This window comes from Nyctibius grandis, chromosome 1, assembly GCF_013368605.1.
Source record: "Nyctibius grandis isolate bNycGra1 chromosome 1, bNycGra1.pri, whole genome shotgun sequence".
Taxonomy (NCBI): Eukaryota; Metazoa; Chordata; class Aves; order Nyctibiiformes; family Nyctibiidae; genus Nyctibius; species Nyctibius grandis.
Window position 1 is genome coordinate 69,066,278 of NC_090658.1, and position 22,011 is coordinate 69,088,288.

At 38.0% G+C, this 22,011-nt stretch overlaps 1 protein-coding gene across 1 annotated transcript in view; it reads right to left on the reverse strand.

The window, feature by feature from the left end:
- The window catches only part of LAMA2 (laminin subunit alpha 2), a 400,132-nt gene that overhangs the window by 293,030 nt on the left and 85,091 nt on the right, over positions 1–22,011 (reverse strand). Inside the window, 1 exon segment of the mRNA XM_068416012.1 lies at positions 2,166–2,336. Within this exon segment, the coding sequence (XP_068272113.1) occupies positions 2,166–2,336 (171 nt within the window).

Sequence of the window (22,011 nt, forward strand, 5' to 3'; positions counted from 1 at the left end):
CACATGTGATTAACCAGGGAATTTGTGTTCATTTCCTACTACAGTAATTAAGGGGAGGCACTCCAGACTCACACATTCCAGGGGGATCATTTAAAGTCTGGTTACATTACATGGTTCTTCTATTAATGAGCCATCTCTGTTTAAATAAGGCACTTCCTTCTGCCAAATGAACATTTAAAAACCTTAAAATGAGATGTGGTTGGCAACAAAAGACCAGATACTATGAAGCTGGGCAGATTCAAGTTTTTACGAGGGTAGGAGTGAGGGGAAACACAAATATAAAACATTCAGATAGGGTTTATATATATATATACACATATCTGTGTCTGTGTATATACACATACATTAGTGTACAGTATCCGCTAACATAGGCAGGACATGGGAACGAAGCAATCGAGCTCTGGTTTAGGTTTGGTTTTTGAATTAAACAAACTTGATATAGAAAAAAACTTGTATGATGTGCGTGCATCTCTAAATATTCATCTATAAATAAGGGAAAGTATCTATTGCTCAGTGTTTGCCAGTCAGAATGGTTCCAAAAGCCCCTGAAATATTCCCTGACTGAGACATACTACTACAATGTAACACACCATTTGAATACTTGCATTGCTACAAAGTCATGGGACCTTTCCTGAGAAGGCAGAATTTACTGCAATTAAAAAAACTGTCAAAACTTGGAAACTATCTTGGGAAAAAAACAATAGGTTGCAACTGTGTTCAGACAAATGAAGGAGCCTGTACTGGGGCAATTATAATTAGCTTCACAAGTACAAGATGGGGAGCAAATGGATAGGCAGCCATTCAGCAGGAAAGCATCTGGGGTTTATAATGGACAGCTAGCTATGTATCTGTCAGTGGTGTCACACCATTAAAAAGGGGAAACATCTACATAAAACATGTAAACAGGAATATATTCTGTTCATTCTGAAGCAAATCTGCATCTCTGTGCAGTGCTGGTAAGAGCTCAGGCGAATTTTAATAAAGAAGAAAACCTCTAGAGAGAATTCAGAGAACTGCAATTTGCACAGGTAAGAGTTCTAGAAAATACAACCTATGAGGAGAATGAAAGAAAAGAGATAGCTTAGTGTAGAAATTAGATAGAGCAGCAATACCATCAACCTTCAACTAAGTAAAAGACTTTTGTAAAGAAAAAGGGAATAATCCATTCCTTGTATTGACTGAAGTTAGGAAAAAGGTAACATCAATTTCTGGAAGGAAGATGCAGATTAGCTGTTAGGAAAACACTTCATAATGGGTAAAATAACTCTAGGAAGAGTGGCCCGGGAAAGAAGTTTCTAAGGAGAAGCTAAACAAGCTTCTGTCTGGAAAGCTACAGCCATAGATAGCTCATCCTGTCTAGAACTAGCAGACAGATTAAACGTTGTCTTTTTTTTTTTTCCCTGTAGTTTTAAGCACATGCTTTGTCACAAGGTGTAAATATATCTGAGCTAGGTTTTAGAGGGAAATAACTGGAAAAAAAGACAAATTGTCTCCATGCTTCGGTGGCTGTGCTTCTTCCAACATTTTATCTATTCCATTAAAAGCTGTCTTAAGTGTCTCTATACCCTCTACTATCTACAGTGCCAATATACCCACAAAAATCTAACAACATTAATGCTATTCATGTCTTTCACTGCAAGGTCACATGAAATTAAACTTGTATGACTTGACTAAGAAATCTTCTTAGTTCTAATCTCACCAACTATTAGAAACATGCATCTCTGAAGCAGATGATAATAAATTTATACTTGAAAACTGGTTTTCCTTCCGGGTAGTCTTAAAAAAAGCAATGTTAGCAAAGATCAATTTTAATATGAAAAACTAAGCAATTAAACCAAGCAGTGCTCCGTTATCTTCTTTTTGCTGGCTCAGTGAAACTGAATTAACATCAAATGACATCTACAGCTGTAGATATTTAATTTTTCTAGATCTGAATTTATGTGCTCCACTTTAAGGATCTGAATCAGAAAGTTAAGTTCGAGGAGTATACATAACAGATACAGATTTTGAAATACAAATGGAAGAGATGGGTAACCTAATTTAAAAAGAAAGAAACAGGCATTTCACAGTAATTGGGCCAGTGACCTACAGTTTTGTTTGCTGAGTATCTACAAACTTTGGAAAAAAATCTTTTTAAAGGAACAAAATGAAAACGGCACACGTACGATGTGGAACCCTGCTCCTTTGATCACAAGTACGGCACTGAGGGTTCCTTGCAGGCTGTCCAGGTACATGTTCAACAAGTTTGCAGTACATTTCCCGACCCTTTTCTCCACAGGTAGCATTGGTTGTGATGAGAGCATTAGTAGCCAGGTTCAGCACTGCAGGAAACAACCCTGCAAACAAAAAAACAAACAAATCATAAATGAAAGCAACAAAGGTGAATTTAGCAGCACAATCATAAATGAATATAACACCTTTTAAGACATCAAAGCAAAAGGCACAGTTTTCAACAACTGTGGAAATAATGAAGCACAGAAAAGCACCAACAAGTTTGGTTTTTGAATCCAGAGTTTAGACATCAGAATAAAGCCATTATACTGATGATTTCCTCCTTGTTCCCGTCTAAAATTCAAATTGGTGCCCTCTGGTTATATCTTGAGCAACAGCAGGACACTAAAGGAGAAAGTGAAGTATGGTAACATACAAAGCATCATAAAATTACTTTTTTCATAATCAAACCTTGTGTTCCTACCCAACTGAACACTGAAACACTGTATGGAAATTACCTATGAAAACTCTCTATTATTCTTCTTTTCAGCTTACAACTCCATGGGAAAGCTTTTCCTTCACAGACTGTATCACTTGTATTACACTATATTACTATTCTGCTTAGGACCTCATAGTCACCCTTGTCATCCGAGAAGGTAAGTAATTCATGCAGCAACATGAATAGCATCTATCATGTGTGGTTTCCCGTTCCTCAAGAAGAGGATAATGTACACAACATTATATCTTTTATAGTAGTACTACTGTTATTTTTTTCAGGTGCACATGCTGAGTGATATAATTCTCATTCAGCACAGCATTTAAGCAAATGTCTGAGTGCTCTGCTGAACCAAGTTCTATGTAGCAGTAAGCTATAAACATTATAAACCATATGAAGAACAATCATTAAGGTGGGTTACTCTCCTGCCCACTAAATACTGATCAAAACCTTTGAGCCATGATAAAATTGATCCATGGAGACAAAGTGGTATGGTATGTTGAATGTATATATTAGCCCCTCACATTAAATCAATCAGTTTTGCATCCTTGAAAGCATAACTTGCCACGGCAAAACAAGCAAAACAACAACAACAAAAAAATCTGAGGTATGGATTGGGATCATCTTCAGGTTTATTTGAAGACAATTTTCACTGGTCTCAAACCCACCCTTCTGCAATTCATTCACCTTCTAACCCTACTGTATTATTACAAACTTAAAATAAGGCTTTAATCAAAACTGAATCTAAAATTATTGTACACTGATAAAGCTCCCTTTTTAATGACTTTCCTTTTCCTCCTCTGCAGATGGACAACACTATTGAACTGACTCCTTTTAGTTCTTTAACTCCAGTCTCCTTCTTGTCTCTGCAATTAACCTGTATGCCATTTAATTACCAAGCTTGGCTGGTCATGGTACAGCTGTCCTCTGACATTGTGAGTTAGTGATTCTCACGCTCACTTTAAAACCATGTTAAACATACTGCTTGAGCAAGGCAACCCATTAGTTACCAACCTGTCCAATTTGTATAGGCAATCAATAGTTGAGATTTTATTGATCGTGTAGCTTGCTGCTTCTGTATAGATTACAGCCCATTTTCATCACATTTTAAAATTTATACAGTTGTTCTTGTATTTTTATTCAATGCATTTAGCAATATTTACTGCCTTCTACAATGGGAGCACACGGTAAAATCTGTGTAAGCATTAGCCAAGTAGATGAATTAATAGCTGTGGAACTTCCTATGTTGACTTACAGCCTCATTATTCTCTTGTTACGTTGTACAAAGTTAATAGTGTAAAAGCCAGTAATCATTTTGTCTTACAGAGTCTGGCATTTGGCTTGGAGTTAAGTATTTTATTCCCTCAAAAGTGAACCTCATAAAAAGGACAGAATGATCCTACATGCAAGGAACTGCAGTAGATGGCATTGGGAGAATAAACTCTTCAAAAAACAGCAGAATAGCTGAAAAAGAGGAGGCAAAAAGCCTCCAAATTCACACAGCTATAAAAATATTATATATGTCTATACACAAATCATACCATTGTTCTAAGTTTTAATTCAAATTTTAAATATAAGAGATGTAAGTAAATGAAGAATACTTAAGGAACTCATCAATTAGAACGTAATTTCACTCTCAGGTAACCTCTTTTACGTATAGAGCAGCTTAGGGCAAAACTACCAAAAGAGCTTTGCCCATGATCAGTACAAACACAGGCACCAAAACCAGCACTGGGTGTTTCACTGAAGAGATTACGTCAAGTTCCCAGCACCTCACAGAGAAGCGCATCACATGGCATTCCCTGCAGGCTCTCAGGAGTGCATCTGGCAGGCAGCAAGCAAGAGATGCACAAAGTGCTCTGACACTGCACCCAGCGCTTCGTGTTTGGTATTGATTAATTCCTCAGCCCTGGAATTTTAACAAGTTAAAAATTACAATTAACAACTACGTATTTGAACTTTTTCTGAATAATCTTTGTTTGCAAGGAGCAGGGAGTCAGACTTGATGATCCTTATGGGTCCCTTCCAACTCGAGATATTCTGCAATTCTATGATACTGCTTTGTACAGCCCAAAATAAGGCTTTGCTTTTAAAGAACATTTTATTTAGGCTCTTTGAATATGGATAAAAATGTGAATGTTCATGATGCTAGTATATACTCTTTCCCCTTTCTAAGATTCCCATCTACGCAACCATAAACCCCCAGGAAAAAGGCAAGAAAGCTCAAGAGTCCAGAGGAGGGCCACGAAGATGATGAGAGGGCTGGAGCACCTCTCCTATGAGGACAGGCTGAGGGAGTTGGGGCTGTTCAGCCTGGAGAAGAGAAGGCTCCAGGGAGACCTCATAGCAACCTTCCAGTACCTGAAGGGGGCCTACAGGAAAGCAGGAGAGGGGCTTTTTACAAGGGCATGTAGTGACAGGATGAGGGGGAACAGTTTTAAACTGCAAGAGGGTAGATTTAGATTAGATATTAGGAAGGAAGTGGATGCCCCCTCCCTGGCAGTGTTTAAGGCCAGGTTGGATGGGGCTTTGAGCAAGGTGGTCTAGTGGAAATGTATCCCTGCCCGTGGCAGGGGGGCTGCAACTAGATGATCTTTAAGGTCCCTTCCAACCCAAACCATTTTATGATTCTACGAAACCACAGTTCATTTTTTTTTTAACAGAATTTTGCCTTATTTTTCATGATGATAATCATACAGAAGAAATACTTTAAAATTGGTGTACTAGGTTTTATGCATCTTAAAATTCAATTACTCAGTAAATTATAAAGTTTATTTAGTTAGTAATCCCACCTTGAATTCTATGGGCATCCTGGTATGAAATACTTCCAAAAACATGATCTGCTATAAATACAGACAGCTCTTCTTTCTTTATTGCCAAATACCTTTAGTAATCATTTGCTCCAGAGCAAAGACTGGGTAAAATACCTCTGAGTCAAAAATACGTTATCTCTGTTTTGTGTGGCTCAAGTACAAGCAGAGACATTCTACTCCCTTCAACTGCCAGCTACATCAATCTTTTCCATGCTTTGTGTCACTGGCAAAAAAACAGATTAGCATTCTTCTCTACCTGCAAAAAATACCAAAATTCCAGCAATTACATGGAGGAAATTGGTAGAAGAGATTGGCTTGTAATTAGACGGTGGTTTTAGCAGCTTGGATTCAATTTCTGGTTTTCAACAGACTCCTGTTGCGTGAAGAGAAAAATACAGTCTCAGATTCTCACCTATGAAATGGGTATGGTCATCTTTCTGCTTTCCACTGTTTTTTAAACATGGAACGTATTCAATGGAGCTTTTAGAGCATGGAAGCCTGATAGACAGTTTGTTTAGTATTGATAGGTGATTAAACTATGAAAGGAAAATAACAGAAATTAATCAAATTCCTTAAAGTAGTGTACCATGCAAGGGTAATCAAGAAAGCTGCTCAACTCTCTACAGAATGAGTGATGGTAAGTTTATTGTGAATAGAAACAGTTTTAGAAAAAAAAATGGTAAAAATGAAAAACAGCAAATCAGCAGGAATAGCTGATTTTTGCCTACAAACACCGATGTACTCAAGTGCTGCCACTGTTCTAGTTAAGTAGGGTGTGGTATCACAGTGCTAACTACATTATCAGGTTTTTTAAATGGTTTCTGGATGAAAGCAGATCTGAATACCTATCTTAAAGACAAAAATAGTGGATGCTTGGGATCAGTGGTTTTTTTCTTCATTGATTAGGTTTTTTTGGCTGTTTATAAATGGAAGTGCTTTTCAGTATGATAGAAAAGAAATTCTAGAATACATGAATAAATTCTATAATAAAATTTTTTTATTCCAAAAGCAGGAATGGATTAAAAAGCAATTAGATTAATACACAGAACAAGGGTTCATCTGGGGCTGTTAAACATGAAGGGTTCGGTGTTCAACTATCAGTTCAGAATATCTCTAAATCACTGGCGGTTGCAGGGTTTTATGCAGGGAGGCATCGCTGTACTCATTCTTTTCTTTCACATTTTTCTTCAATATTGCCTCTAATACATACCTGTAGTTGTTTCTTACTAAGGCTGGTGGCACATATAGCCCAATATCAAGGTCCACCCAAAATGGAATAGAAACTGTGACCTTAATTTTGTGTGGCGTTGCTAATCAAAACGTAATATTTTTGCCAATATTAATTTTTTCCACCAGCCATTGTCCTCTATACTACTTCCCATCATTACCTTGCATCCATAGAGGTCTCATTAATTGCTACTTATTCTATAGTAATAAGAAGCAATTAATCACAACATTCTCTGAGATCGGTCATCTTCTTGCAGTTTTCTGCAAAGTAGTATTACCTAATTAATTTTCTTATATTTTCCTAGCCTCATTGTATAAAGGAAAATAACAGCCCAGCTTCACATGTTTTCTTTTATGTACTCTTCACGTTTCCTCACCAACCTCCAGCTCATAAAAGCTCAATGAGTATCAGTGGAACAAAACCCACCAATCTGATGCCTGGCACCCTGCCCTATTTTGTCATGCCCTACCTACTTCTCTGCTAAAGTGACAGATTTTCCACACGCTTTATTGTAATGGTTGAGATCAGCAGAAGCACATGAGGTACACAAGTAGCAGGTACATTGTCATAAAGCCTGTCAGCTGTTAAATTCAATCTCATTCTCACTCTCCTCCCAAACAGCGCTATTTGATTGACCTTCAGACACTGCAAGACCTAGCAGATTTCTCTAGCTGAGAGAGGATGGAGGGATCCTAGTGGGAAATCAAAGATATTAACTGTATCTCCAGCTGCCGAATAGTGATTACAGGTTCATTACGAAGTGAGGATAGAGAACGGGGTAACCTACTTTTAAAATATGTCAAGGAGCAGCTACAGCAAAGGAGAGGTACTGAAAATAGATATGAATGTAAACAAAATAATTACCTTGTACATTAGCCTTCCTACCATTTACCAGTTCTGACACTAAGGTTATTCTTTTCTTCCCTTCACATAACCCATGAAGAACTGCAAATACTGTTTCAGTCACATCAGCAGCATACATCTACAGAGCAACTGGTGGGATACGTCTCACTAGAAGGCCGCTCCAGCGTTGCAACGGAAGCAGGAATCACAAGCAAAGAACCAAGACCAAGATTATAACCCCTGTTGGGTTTCTGCTACTGCATGGAGGAAGCAGCAGCCAACTTGAGTGAGAAACAAGGAACCACCAATTAGTGATAGAAGATGGAAGACAGCAGCAGAGATCTTTGCATGGAGATGAAGGAAGGAACTGTCTAACTGAGTGGGGGAGACTGGGAAAGAGAAAAGAAAATTGGAAGGAGAAAGACCACTGCAGAGATACTGATAGAAGGCTCTGTAACCTTTCTTCTTAACGGATAATGGTTGGGACACAAAATTTTGCATTCATTTTTATTTAACGTCTAGATTGTGATTACAGAGTGATAAGGTCAGCAGCCCATTTTACTGAGGGTACAATTAATATAAATAATCACAGTCCGTGCACATATAAGCAAAATGTTAACTTATAAAAAGTCATTATTGTTTTTTAATAGTATTTTTAAAATACTTCCAAGACAGAAGACAAACTTTGGTTTACCAGCTCTGGGATTTCTTTGTGTTTTATTAAAGCACTAGAACAGAGAAAATGTTTTTCTCCTTCAAAGAAAGCTCTGTTAAGACCTCTTCTCGCTTCTAAACAGACCAATATTTGGCACTGCGTATTTCCTTCAGTCTTCTCAAAATATCCCTAGTGTCTTCAAAGAAGCAAATGAAACAGCCTGCCTAAATATGTCTAACTTTTCAAGGCAATCTTCCTAGTCTATAGAGCACTTTGAAATGTTCGTGCAGTCAAGCAGAGCTGTTTGCCACTGAATTTGTACTAAAAAGACAAAAGAGAATATGTCAATTTCAGATGTTCTAAGAAGCGTCACTGGAAAGAGCCTTGTCTGCTGCAGTACGGAGCTATGCTAGGCTGTGGGAACACAGTGGGGAGAAAAAACTGGGACAAAACAAAACAAAATGTTGCAGCACAGAATAGCTTCCAGCTGTGCACCACAGGGAATAACTTAATGCACTCTATCCACAATGCAGATGAAGAGTTTTACACAACTAGAAAATAAGCCCAATTTGAAGAAATAGCTGTCCAGATACAACAGAGCTTGCAGACTGAAAAAAAATGACACTAAGCCCATTTGTCCATAGGAAAACAAAATCGGAAAACAAGTATTTCAGTCCCCGTTTATTTCAGTTGCCCTAAACCACTGTGCATTATAGCACTGTTCGGTAGTCATCCTTCGCAGAGCCACGAAGATGATTAAGGGGGTGGAACATCTCCCTTAGGAGGAGAGGCTGAGGGAGCTGGGTCTCTTTAGCTTAGAGAAGAGGAGACTGAGGGGTGACCTCATTCATGTTTCTAAATATGTAAAGGGCAAGTGTCATGAGGATGGAGCCAGGCTCTTCTCAGTGACATCCCTTGACAGGACAAGGGGCAATGGGTGCAAGTTGGAACACAGGAGGTTCCACATAAATATGAGGAAAAACTTCTTTACGGTGAGGGTGACCGAACACTGGAACAGGCTGCCCAGAGAGGTTGTGGAGTCTCCTTCTCTGGAGACATTCAAAACCTGCCTGGACGCGTTCCTGTGTGATATGGTCTAGGCAATCCTGCTCCGGCAGGGGGATTGGACTAGATGATCTTTCGAGGTCCCTTCCAATCCCTAACATTCTGTGATTCTGTGATTCTGTGATTCTTTCCTTCCAAAGGAAGTGGAAATGTAGTTTTCGATGTTCAGTGGTAGAGGTGGCTTGTGTTTACTGTCAGGTAATTTTCACTCTTCATATTGAATAACGTTACATACATCCTCCTGAATATTTAACTTGAACACAAAAGACATAGTATAAAACTCTAACCTGAAGAAGCTTGATAGCAAAGCTAACTATAAGCCTTACAAAGTAACAGAGGCATCTGAAAAAGGGTATATTGATTATCTAGCAATATTACCTTGCCTCTCCACAGCTTACAGCATTCAAAATTGGTAGGGACTTTGCTGATTTTAATAGCAAAACACAATCAGTTTTACAGACTAGCAGACTGCGTGAAAAAATTGCTATTGGCTTACCCCAATATTATATTGTATAAAATATATAAGCATTCTCCTAGCTTTGTAATGAATTTCTTTTTTTCCTAGAGCTATCACAGAAGGTTGTTTTGCAAAGCAGAACATGAAAAATATAGCTGAAGATGAAATCCTGTCTCCTTGACATCCATGGCAGAACTCCCACTGAATCAAAAATCCAAAGCACGACGATTTAATGGACATCTCATTTTCAAAGGTATTTATGTGCCCAGCCTGAGTCAGGCACCCACTGATTTTCAAATCTATGTCTATATTCTGGCACAAATTTCAAAGTGCAAAATCCTAGCTGTACAAATACCTTATCTGTAGAAAGAGCACACTATTCATGAAGAAACAAGCAGCACTCTTTACAGTTATTTCCTTGTATTTATTAGCCACATGACCTTCATTAAAACCTTTGAAATGCAGTAGCATGGTCCTGTTCAGCCAGGCAGGCCTAACAAGAAAAAGTAAAAGGACCTCTGAGAGACAACGCTGATCTACTGCAAACAGCAATTCTCCCAAATCGTGTATCTTCTGTTCTTACATAGCACACATCAATTTACAACTTTCCCAAATCGCATGATATAGCTAAAAACGTCCATTTTTATTCAGTTCCCACATCTGAATACCAGTCTCTGCATACTCAGAAGACACAGTAGGTTTGGTTCCCCCCACTCATGTGCCTCTCTCAGCTGCTAAGAGAGGGTGAGAGAAAGACCTGTATGATTTGTCTATCCCAGTTGCATTCGACTGAAGGAGGAAAAAAAAGGATTATGACACTGAATAAAAATGAAAAAAAAATAAATCAGAATTTCTCAAAGGTAGAACAGAGCCTGGGAAAACTGGACCCTCCAGACACAATTTACTGCTGACTTTGGTCTTAACAAAGCTGTTGTTTTATGCAAAAAACACCCTGCTATACATTGTCTTGGACACTAAAGAATACGAAGCATATAACTTCAAAAATGAGCGTCCATTGAAACCACACTGCAGAGTCAGAGTTAGTTACTGTGCCCTTGAGTCTCCACCACTGTCAACTTAAACAGAAAGACTGAGATGTTTTCTGTGTTCTTTTACAAGAGGCAACAAAAGACACGTTATGGAGACTAATAACAGTCATTCATCTATTCATCATCATCTACACTGACAAAAAAAATCCAAACTGAGTTTGACATAATGAAACTAAAGAGCAAATGGAAAAACTGTTCTTACCATATGTAAGAGATTCTGTGCACTTACTTTACCCTGAGGATTCAGATGAAAATTGTTTAAAGTATGTTTCTATCAACTGATGAGCTTGAATAAACATTTAGTTCAATTCTCATTCTTTGAACTGATTTATTTCTTGCTATTGTGCTGTAATGCTTTACAAACACATACTGATAAGGATTCTAGAAGTTTTAACATATTCTGGTAAAATGTGACACCACCAATTAGCAATTTCTATGCAGAGTTCTTAACAACCTCTTCAGAGAATTACAGAATCACTGAGGCTGGAAGGGACCTCTTACCTAGCCCAAACCTCTGCTCAGGTTGGGTCATAGAGCAGGTTGACCAGGACTGTGCAGCTGAATTTCCAGTATATCTAGGGATGCAGACTCCACAGCCTCTCTGGCCAACATATTCTACTATTTGACCACCCTCACAGTAAAAAAAAGTGTTCTCTTATGTTTAAATGGAATTTCCTGTATAGCGATTTGTGCCCATTACCTCTTGTCCTGTCACTGGATACCACTGAGAAAAGTTTGGTTTTATCTTCTGTACCACCCCCTGACACACACATATTTATACACATTGGTAAAATCTCTCTGAGACTTCTCTTCTCAAGGTTAACCAACCCCAGACTCTCAGCCTCTACTTGTAGGACAGATGGTCCGAGTACTTAATCATCTTCCCAGCCATTTCCTGGACTTGTTCCAACATGTTCATGTCTCTCTTGTACTGAGGAGCTCAGAACTGGACACAGCTCTCCAGCTGTTCACTCATCACTGCTGAGCAGACAGGGAATGATGATCTCCCTCAACCTGCCAGTGACACTCTAACTAATGCAGCCCATTTGCCTTTTTTTCCACATTGCTGGCTCATGCTCAACTTGCTGTCCACCAGGACATCCAGGTCTTTTTCTGCAAAGCTGCTTTCCAACCATTTGGCCCCAGTCTGTACTGATGCATGGGGCTGTTCCTCCTCAGGTGTGGGACTTTGCACTTCCCTTTGTTGAACTTCAGGAGGTTCTTCTTAGTCCATTTCTCCAGCTTGCCAAGATCCCTCTGGATGGCAGCATGGCCCTCTGGCGTATCAGCCACTCTGTACCATTTTGTATTGCCTGCAAACTTGCCGAGGGTGCACTGTGCCCCACCACCCAGGTCATTAGCAAAGATTTTATACAGTATTGGCCCCAGTATTGATCCCTGGGGTTCATCACTAGTGACCTTTGAGTACTGTGTGCAGTTCTGGGCCACCCAGTTCAAGAAAGATAAGGAACTATGTAGAGAGTCCAGCAGAGAGCTACAAAGATGATCAGAGGACCGAAGCATGTCTCTTACGATGAGAGGCTGAGGGAGCTGGGTCTGTTTAGGCTGGAGAAGAGAAGACTGAGGCGGGATCTTATCAACACTTAAAAATACCTTAGGTGCAGGTGTCAAGAGGATGGGGTCAGATTCTTCTCAGTGGTGCCCAGTGACAGCACAAGGGGCAATGAGCCCAAACTGAAACATGGGAAGTTCCATCTCAATATAAGGAAAAACTTCTTTATTTTGAGGGTGATAGAGCACTGGAACAGGCTGCCCAGGAAGGTTGTGAAGTCTCCTTCTCTGGAGATATTCAAAATCCACCTGGACACGACCCTGTGCAACACACTCTACGGGAACCTGCTTTGGCAGGGGGTTGGGACTAGATGATCTCCAGAGATCCTTTCCAACCCTAACCATTCTGTGATTCTGTGACCTGCCTCCAGATGGACTTTGCACCACCAATCACAACCGTCTGGGCCTATCCATTCAGTTTTCAATCTACCTTGCTGTCCACTTATCTAACCCATATTTCATCAGCTTTTCTATGAGGATGTTATGGACACAGCATCAAAAGCCTTAATAAAGCTAAGATAAATAACATTCACTCTTCTGCCCTCATTCACCAAGCCAGCCACCCCATTGTAGAAGGCTTTCAGGTTGGCTAAGCACAATTTCCCCTCCATAAATCCATGCTGGTCTTAAAACTAACATTTTAGCTACATGTACCATTTACATTTACCATTTTACATGTATGTGTTACTTAAACCCAAGCTACATAATACCCTATTAAAATGAGAACGAAGTTGCTCTCCTTGGGTAATACTGTAAGGCCTTACACCTTTGATCTGTTCAATTTCAATGCATGTAAAGCACAATTAGCAAGATTGAGGCCTTCACTGATTACAGTATTGAAGGCAGAAGGCAAAATATATTTTTCACAACTCAGATAGGCTCTCAACTTTCCATAAAATAGATTATCTCTATTTCATTTCCATATAGTCAGTATTCTGAGGCACAAATTAGCTGAATAACTGAAAAATATTGAAAAAAAACCCACTTAATAAATTGCAAAATTAAATTGTATATTTGTGTAGTAAAGAATGGTGTTTCCAATGCACTGAGTCAAGAAACTCTTCAGTTACATATAAGACCATGAAAGAATATTTTTAACATTCTGTGTCAATTTTACTGTATCCTTTTGTTCTGGTACATTGAAATAGTTGTTGTATGTTACATACATTTGTTCACCATAGACTTTGCTACAAAAGGGCTACTAAATACATATATTTATAAGTGCTGTAATAGTGTATTTATATAGTTATAAATTATATATACATAAGATACAAAAACATAATAGACAGTGCATCTGTATCTGTAGTCGTAGTACGAGTGTTTAAAATTCTTCCTGTTTCATGAAGAGAATAGAATTTGTGCAAGATTTCAGTATCTTTTTAATATATATCTTGTGAGATTGAATATTTAAATCATGTTTAATAATATTTATTTTCTCCATGAGAAAAACAGCCCAATAATTTCCCTCCCTTACATATATTTCGTCCCCTAACTTGAACTGTGACTGAACGGGAAGATCAAATGAGGTCTGAGCAGATGGTTGACAGCAAACCAGTGACAACGTACCATGGCTTAGAATTAGACACAAAATGTGCAACCTGGTGTACAGTTTCTGCTTGTAACTGCCAAAGACATCTGGCTTATAATATAAGCCAGCTTGAACATCCCTACACATATTTACTTTATCATTCATGAAAATTAAATTATATCAGTATCTCTTAATACTTCTCTGTAAAGCTGTGCCTATCTGTATTAGTGGAAACCCTCCTTTTCTTCTTTATAAAAGTAGACTCAGAGCTGTGACAGATGTCACATCTTTGCTTTCCATTAAAATCAGTCAGAATTGCATACAGATAAATCCTGGCATGTTGCTTTAGAAATGCACGGGATGACACATCAAGGAAAAGAATCCTTCAGCTCTTCCAATAGGATTTTAACGAGCTTCATTGGTACTACTGTCACTAGTATGACATTTATTTGCATGATTAAAGGTTGTAACAATGGACTCCCAGCTGGAGAACAAACAGTTTGTTTTTGAGAAATCTGAAGCAAATATCCATCTCTTGGGTTTTCCTTTGGCTGGCCTCACTGTTCTGAAAGTTAGGAAAATGCCAAAAAAAAAAGTTTTCAGGTCCCCCACATTTGTGTATAGCAACAACTTTTTATGCAGCTTTTTCTGATTAACAGAAGTTGCTTTCAGTCATTCTAAGTGACACACTGCTCAGTTCACGGAGACCTTAACTTCTATACTTTTTAATTCTACATGAACTGTCCACTGAAGCACACAGTTCCGCACTATACAATGAGACTTTTAGCAATAGTATTGACAAGACATAGCTGATTGGCATCCATACGAAAAATATATTTGAAATGTAAGGTCTTTGTAGACTTACCAAGTTGATAACATTTGTGAGCATACCTGTAAGTACTATGATAATTTGCTGTAACATTTAAAACTAATTCTAAAAGTTTAGTGATCTCTGAACAATTTACTGGCCTGGAAAGAGGAAAGGAAGGAGGAGCACAAAAAAATCAGAGCTAGGTGGGTTAAAAGAGTGACAGGTTTACCTGCCTGTAACCGTATAAAATCCACACCCAACAGAGCTGGCTGATAAAGGCACCCATTAACGCTTTCCACGTAACAGTGATACACTTGATTATCCATTCCATGGAGTCTAGTTACTAAGAGACTTAGAATTGAAGAGAATGATTTCTTGATCAGTGAAAAATTGGAAGAAGGGAGGCATTTAAAATAGGTACAGAGACCTAAAAAAGGCAGGAAACGTAATTTTGCAGAAAGGCAACGATGAAATGCAGCACTCTTTTTATGCAGAATTGGGGGGATTTTGGTACATGAGATGGGGCAGGTGGTGGGGCAGGAGGAGTCCCTTTTAAGGATAAAGAGAGAAAGGGGAGAAACAGGAAGTTCCCTCAAGGAAGAAAAGAGAGAGAGAGACCCTTTTATAACTGAAAGGGATAAAAGAACACTCAGCAGATGTATCACATTGAGAGGTTTGGTGAACCTTAAATGCAGAGGAAAGGGTGATGAAGAGTCCTGGTGGCCCTTCTGCTTTTGAAACCCACACCACCTGATGCAGGGAAGCAGAAAGGAGAGGAGAGCACAAGACAATCCAGGTGTATGTGGGGGTGACACCCTTAGATGCACTGTATCCTGCACATCAGAGCACAGGGTAAGAAATGCAACAGGTGAAGTGGCAGCAGTAGAGCACAGAGGGGTCTCAGGGGCTGAAAACAGAATAGCAATAAGCACATTTAGCAGTAAGAGGCAAAAAGTTGGGTAACAAAGAAAGCCCCCAAGAAACAAGTCAAAGACTGTTTCCAAACTGAGGAAAGATGAGGGGAAAGTTTTACACAATAATTGAGTGGGAACACATAATAAGCTCTGGTTACGAAGAATACAAAGACTGCAACCTTCTCCTTATACCCAGGTGGAAAAAAAAAGTCTCCTCCTATGAAGGAGGACAGAAGCCATCACTCCAATGTCAAAAAACAAAATTGCAAGGTAGACCTAGTGTAATTTCTACAGGGACAGTGGGATAGACTGAGAATTTTCTTCAGGGTAATTTTCTGTGGAAAAGGCTTCCAACTGTGCAATGTCCACTGTAGAATCAGCAATGAACAAAAAGCCTGAAGCCACATCTCTTCACTTGAAAGTTCTCATTTTAAAATTGTTTCTGTATTCTACTAGAGAAAGAAACACCCATCCTTCTCTAGTTATTTCTCTAACTAGTTTCCTCAGAAGTATTATTTTGAAAGTAAGGTGCAGAGTTGTATCTACAAACACATCTCAGTTTTTTTTATGCATGAGTACTGTGTATCCTCTCTTTAAATTCCCATGCCTAATTCTAATAGAACTTCTTTGACATTGCTATCATAAATCCCCAGACTGAAATTCCTAAAAAAGTTAGTAATCAGTGCCAAGTCTCTTCTTCCTTCTAGGATAATCTAATAATACAAATACTGTCTTTGAACCTTCATTCAGTCTAACACTAAATATAATTATTAATTAGTCTTTGCTTTCTTTGAGGTGTTACACAAAGGAGTTGAAGGAAGATTCTGCAAAGAATATACAAATTAAATCCCTCTGAAAGATTCATGTTTGAAAATCTTTTCAATATTGGACCTTTTTCAAAATGATATGACTATTAGAAGGTGCTGTTAAAGGGGAGAATAATTACTGTAAGTATATAGTCATTTTAATTTACACTTAAATATGAGTCTCCCATGTTTGTATTAAACAGGGAACCTGTTAAAAGTTGTGTATAAAGTAGCCATTTTAATGTAGTAACTTTAACTTTGTAAACTTCGAACACTGATCCTTAAATCTTGTCTAGTGTCTTTTTCACGTAACTGTGATTACTTTAGGGCTGCAGACAATTCCACTCAGTCTTAACTAGCAATAGAATATAACTGTTTTTCTACTCCATATATATCAGCAGTTAATTTGGCATCTTTGCAGCGCATTCAGCTGTTCCTAGACTAGGACCAAGGCAAAGTCACTTGAAATTTACTACAGTTCTCAGGCAGCTGTAGGCACACCATCAGGAACCATGGGGACTTTGTATCACAATAAGGAGCAGCACCATATTTTCTACCCTATAAATCTTACAGGGTAGGAAAAGTGTCCTTATTTATGAGTTTTTATCCATTTGTTGAAAAAAATTAAAGCTCATATGCCAGACAATTATTAAATTCATAAGACAGTGGAAATCAGTTTAATATCCTGTAACAGGAAATTTTCTTTCACTAGAAACTGAGAAGCTATCCAGTTATTGGAAAGATAACAGAAATACATATTTCAATTAATTCTTCACATTATAAAAGAACCCCTTGGGTGATCTTCAGCCAAATACTCAACTCAAATTAGAACTACTCACAAATATTCCTCACAGATTTCTGCTCACCTGCATGCCCACCTTTCATATATTCAATATTTGAGTGATATAGTGCACATGACTTGGTAGATAGGTTTTCTGTGGTAGTAGTTTCTCTCTGTAAAATGATATTGCCGGGCTTTATCCTTTTTTAAATACCAGTTCAATTGTATTGTCAATGTAGCTGAGATGAAACAAAAGTACCCCTGCTGTCATTTAGCAGAATTTCATTTTCTATTGATTTTTGTGGGGTACTCATATTTGATCCATCTTGCTCCACGGCTTGACTAAAACATGTAATACATTAATATTTCATTATCTTAGAGTTTTCTGTTCTTTTAGGCTATCTGTGTTTTAATCCTTCTTCCCTATTTTAATTGGATTCTACTGCCTCTTTTTATCACACAGTTGATCTCAAGCAAGCGGGAGAGAGACAGCAAGTAATCTCCTACTGTGCCACATGGGTTTATAATCTCTACATACAGACTAGACTTGAGTTCTTACACTCTCATCTGAAAGAAACCTGAATCACATGCCACTACGCCACTATATTGATTCTGCTTTTTTAGGTGTGGGCGAAGGGAGCACTAAATATTCATAAAAATATTTGCTAATAATTGCAAGAGCAGTAACGTACATTGTAATTATTCCATGAAACGTATTTGTCCCCACTTTCAAAAGACTAACTTTCACACTGCCCTCTCCTGGATCATATACTCAGTACTACTCTCGAACTTGCGCAGCTGGTGGTTTTGTGAATGCTTCTATGTTTGTATGGCAAGGCAGGACTGAAGAGATAAGTGCTACTGCTGGATGCACTCCCTCCTGAATGAAGGCAGTATTATTTTGTCACTGGCATTATCAACTTTAAGGAGAGATCTCAGTACTGCAGGCAGCAAGCAGGTATATTCAAGACCAACTAGTTCATGCAAAAACTGCTGTCATGAAGGTTACAGGTACATGCTGTTCATGTCTCTGACTTGGGTATCTCCCAATCTTCTGAGCTCACTACACCCGAGTCAAACCTGTAGTAACTCCCAGGTGACAAAATCTGCAATCAAAGACAACTGAAAGTCACATCTTTAAAACCACAACAAAAAAAAAAACCAAACAGATGTTTGCTGTTTAGGGCAAATATTCTCAGATAAAAGATTCCTGGCTCATAAGACAAAGGCACAGTAAGTTTGCTCATATTACTTCTATCTACATTCTCCTTAAGTACACAAGAAAGAGCATTGAAGTTCCCACGTTATACACACACATTCATGATATTGTGCACACTACACACCCTCACAGTTCATCTTAAATGTTCTGATTTTAGATTATCATTAAATTGGTGAGACTATGGATAAAGTAACATCTAAAACAGTGTTTCTGAAGAAGCCAGCAATCATACAAGCAGCTCCTAGCAGTATGCTTTGAAAATCTTAACACAAGGATTATAATCTGTCCCTGACTGTACCTACATCCTATTCTGTGCAAGTGAGGCTCAGGTCCTGGCCACAGAAGCCCTCTTCCCCACTCCCCGCAGCTGCCATTCCTACTGGGGTTCCAGTGGCTAATGGCAGCTTCTCATGATAGAACCGCTCTGCAGTTGAACGGGAAGTAAAACTGGAACAGTCTGTTTTAAGAAAAAAATTCCTCTGCCATCTAGGTCTCAAGAACCATTTCCCCAAGCTTTTGTTCAGTTTTTACCAGACTATATACCAATGTGGGAATTTTTTTCAACACTGCAATTTCGCACTCTCTTCTTTTTTTAATGCTACAAACTACAATGCTCTCAGTTGTCTTGGTTCTAAAAACTGACACATCCAAATGACCAGAAGGCCTTCCCATGGACAAGACACTGAAATAACACAGGAATAAAAGTGTAAAATAAAATATCCATTTACCAAAGCCCTTATATATAGGAAGAGAAAGGAAATTTTTGTAAGTGGAACAATTAATGAAAATGCAAATATGCAATTATGAAGTGATACAAAGTATATATATGAACCAAAAATCTGTAAGATAAACTTTGAATTGCCAATACCTAGGGAAAGAGGCTTTGAGGGTAGGGAACCTGAGGGGTGTTCCTGCAAGTTAAAGAGATCCACTGGTTTTAATTGGAGGAACTCACATCTACATTACGTAGATAACACAAGGTGCCGGCAACATAACTGCAAAAACTTTACATACTTTTTTCTTACACAATTTCCATGTTAGTGGTTTTTTTTCATTTCCTGTTTTTACTATAAGCCTTCTTTTAAGAGCATAACATTTTTTTCCATTAGAGCAACATACTTGTAAACAAAACCAAAACAAAAGCCATGAATTTCTTTTATGTGGTGTTCCATTGAGAATGGGATTTGCTTCCCTCAGTTTCTGTCACTTTTGTGGGGTTGAAGTTAAAAGAAACGGAAATAGCTTTTTATAATTCCTCTGCCACAAAGTATACACATATGAATCAACCACATTAATGTCTGGAAGGCAAAATATCAAAGTTCTGCTCCCAATTCTATCACCGTTTTTTTGCAAGACCCACACTAAACCTCTTTTTCCACATCTGTAAAATAGAGATAATACCTGCCCCGCTTTATAAAAAATATGCGAATTATCTTAGAAGAAAGTCTAGAGGTAAAAAAATACATATATATATTTACATATGTACCTTTTTTCCTGATGTGGCAATATCTAAATGTCTCTCTTAGTACTTCTAATAGAGCAAAAACGTACCTTTCGTTTTTTGACACAGGAGATATAGGGAGGTCAAAGGGCACTTTTTATTTTGGAAACACACTACATACCTGGTCAGTGGAGAGCAAGCACACATATACACACACGCTTAAGTAAATGAGGGTAGACCACCGCAAGACACTTCCCATGAAGCATTCTTTTAAACCTAATGACTGAAACCTGACAAGGTCCTTAATTTTCTTTTTAAGCATAGGAAATCCTCTCTCTGTGTCCCCAGCATTATCACTGGAAAAAGACAATAAGGATTCCAGTTCCCTTTGTAAAAGGACTTTGAGATCTACATATTGATTTATTAGGTATTTTACAATTCCCTTCAATTCCCTTTGTGGGGAAATTACCACACCAGCAGTTAATGTTTAATAGACACTTAGATACCATGGTGCTGAGTGCAGAAAAAGTGACTAGAAAATTTCAGTAAAAACTGTGCTAAATTAAGACAGCAAGAAAACCAATAGGAGGCTCTTGCATAGCTCTGCAATCTTTCACACCTCTTTTCCGTTAAGTACCAGGGACATAACGTCTCTTTTCACCACCCAGCACAGAACCAAGTTAAATCTACATACACAGTTCCACAATATATTATGATGTAACTTACGTTCTGTGTGTGCTGGGGAAAGCATCGGCTACTTACAACAGTCAAACAAACAAATTTAGTAACTACAAGTATCAGACAACAGAAGCAAAGTACTGATAGACCAACAGAACACAATGCTGATGACTCCAAGTTAAGTAGCAATACTGTGTATCAGATTCTTATTTAATTCTACATTCTAACCTAAATCCATTAAGAATGTGTAGGTGCTGGTTTCCATTCCTAAACATCTCTTACATGTCAGAGAAACAATGATCTCTGTGGTGAGCTACCTTAAAATATGTAAATATCTTTGTGTAAGTCACTTTAATCATGAGCACCACATGGAATTCAAATTGTGTATACATGGACATACAGTTACTCCACGAACCTGAAAAACATGCAATTGAAACAGAATTCAGCTAAAACAGAAACATAATGGCCTTGGCTAGTCATCATTGCTCTGCTGGCTTCCCAGTCTTTCTTTTATACTCTTATTATATGGCTCTGTATATTTTGCTGACATAAGCATTTGTGCAGCTGAGGTAAAAAAACCCTGGGATGCTACCTGACTAAAGAACTAATTTTTTCCTCCTAATGAGGTAATTTTTTTTCAGCAAAGTGGTAAATCCCACCACCTTCTACTTAAAGACATTCGCTGATGCTGATTTATTTCATATATATGGACATGTAAAGAATGGAAATCAAATCCAAAACTATGCCAAAGCGTGGATGATATATTAGAGTGATATTGAATAATGAGTTACAGAAAGGCACTGAACAACAACTGTGGTGTAAATGGTTTCAGAACCTATACAGAAGCTCCTCAAAATGGACTTCAGACAAGATAAGCGAGAATTTCAAAAGCTTCATTAATACGTAATTGAAATACTACATTGTGTCTATTTATGGAAAACAACATAGTATTTGTATTGTAAATCAGTTATATAAAAATACAGTTAATACTTATATAGTAAATTATAGTTATATAGACAGTAGTTAATATAGATGAAGTTATATTAAAATATAATTAATTATAAATTATAGTACTAATTTGAAAACAGGGTTAATAACAGTACAGACCAGCATATCTGGTAAACATTCCAGATTCAAATCCAGCCTAAGATGACAGTTCATTAGCATCTGTGGTATTTATTTGAATCAAATGTGAACTCCTTACTATTTGAATGATGTGAAAGACAGATATTTGCATTAAAGCTGGAAGAGTTGGATCCTTCCTTGAATAAGAAAAAAGAAAGAAGTCTTTAGCAGAAACATCAGGAAAACAAGAGTCTGAGGTAAACAAGGAGTCATGAATACGCTAAGTCACAAGAACATAGGAAGGGGCAATGCTCACAGATTTCAACTTGAGATATTCAAATTGGAGACCAAAGAAAACTGCTCTTGATGAGTAGCATAG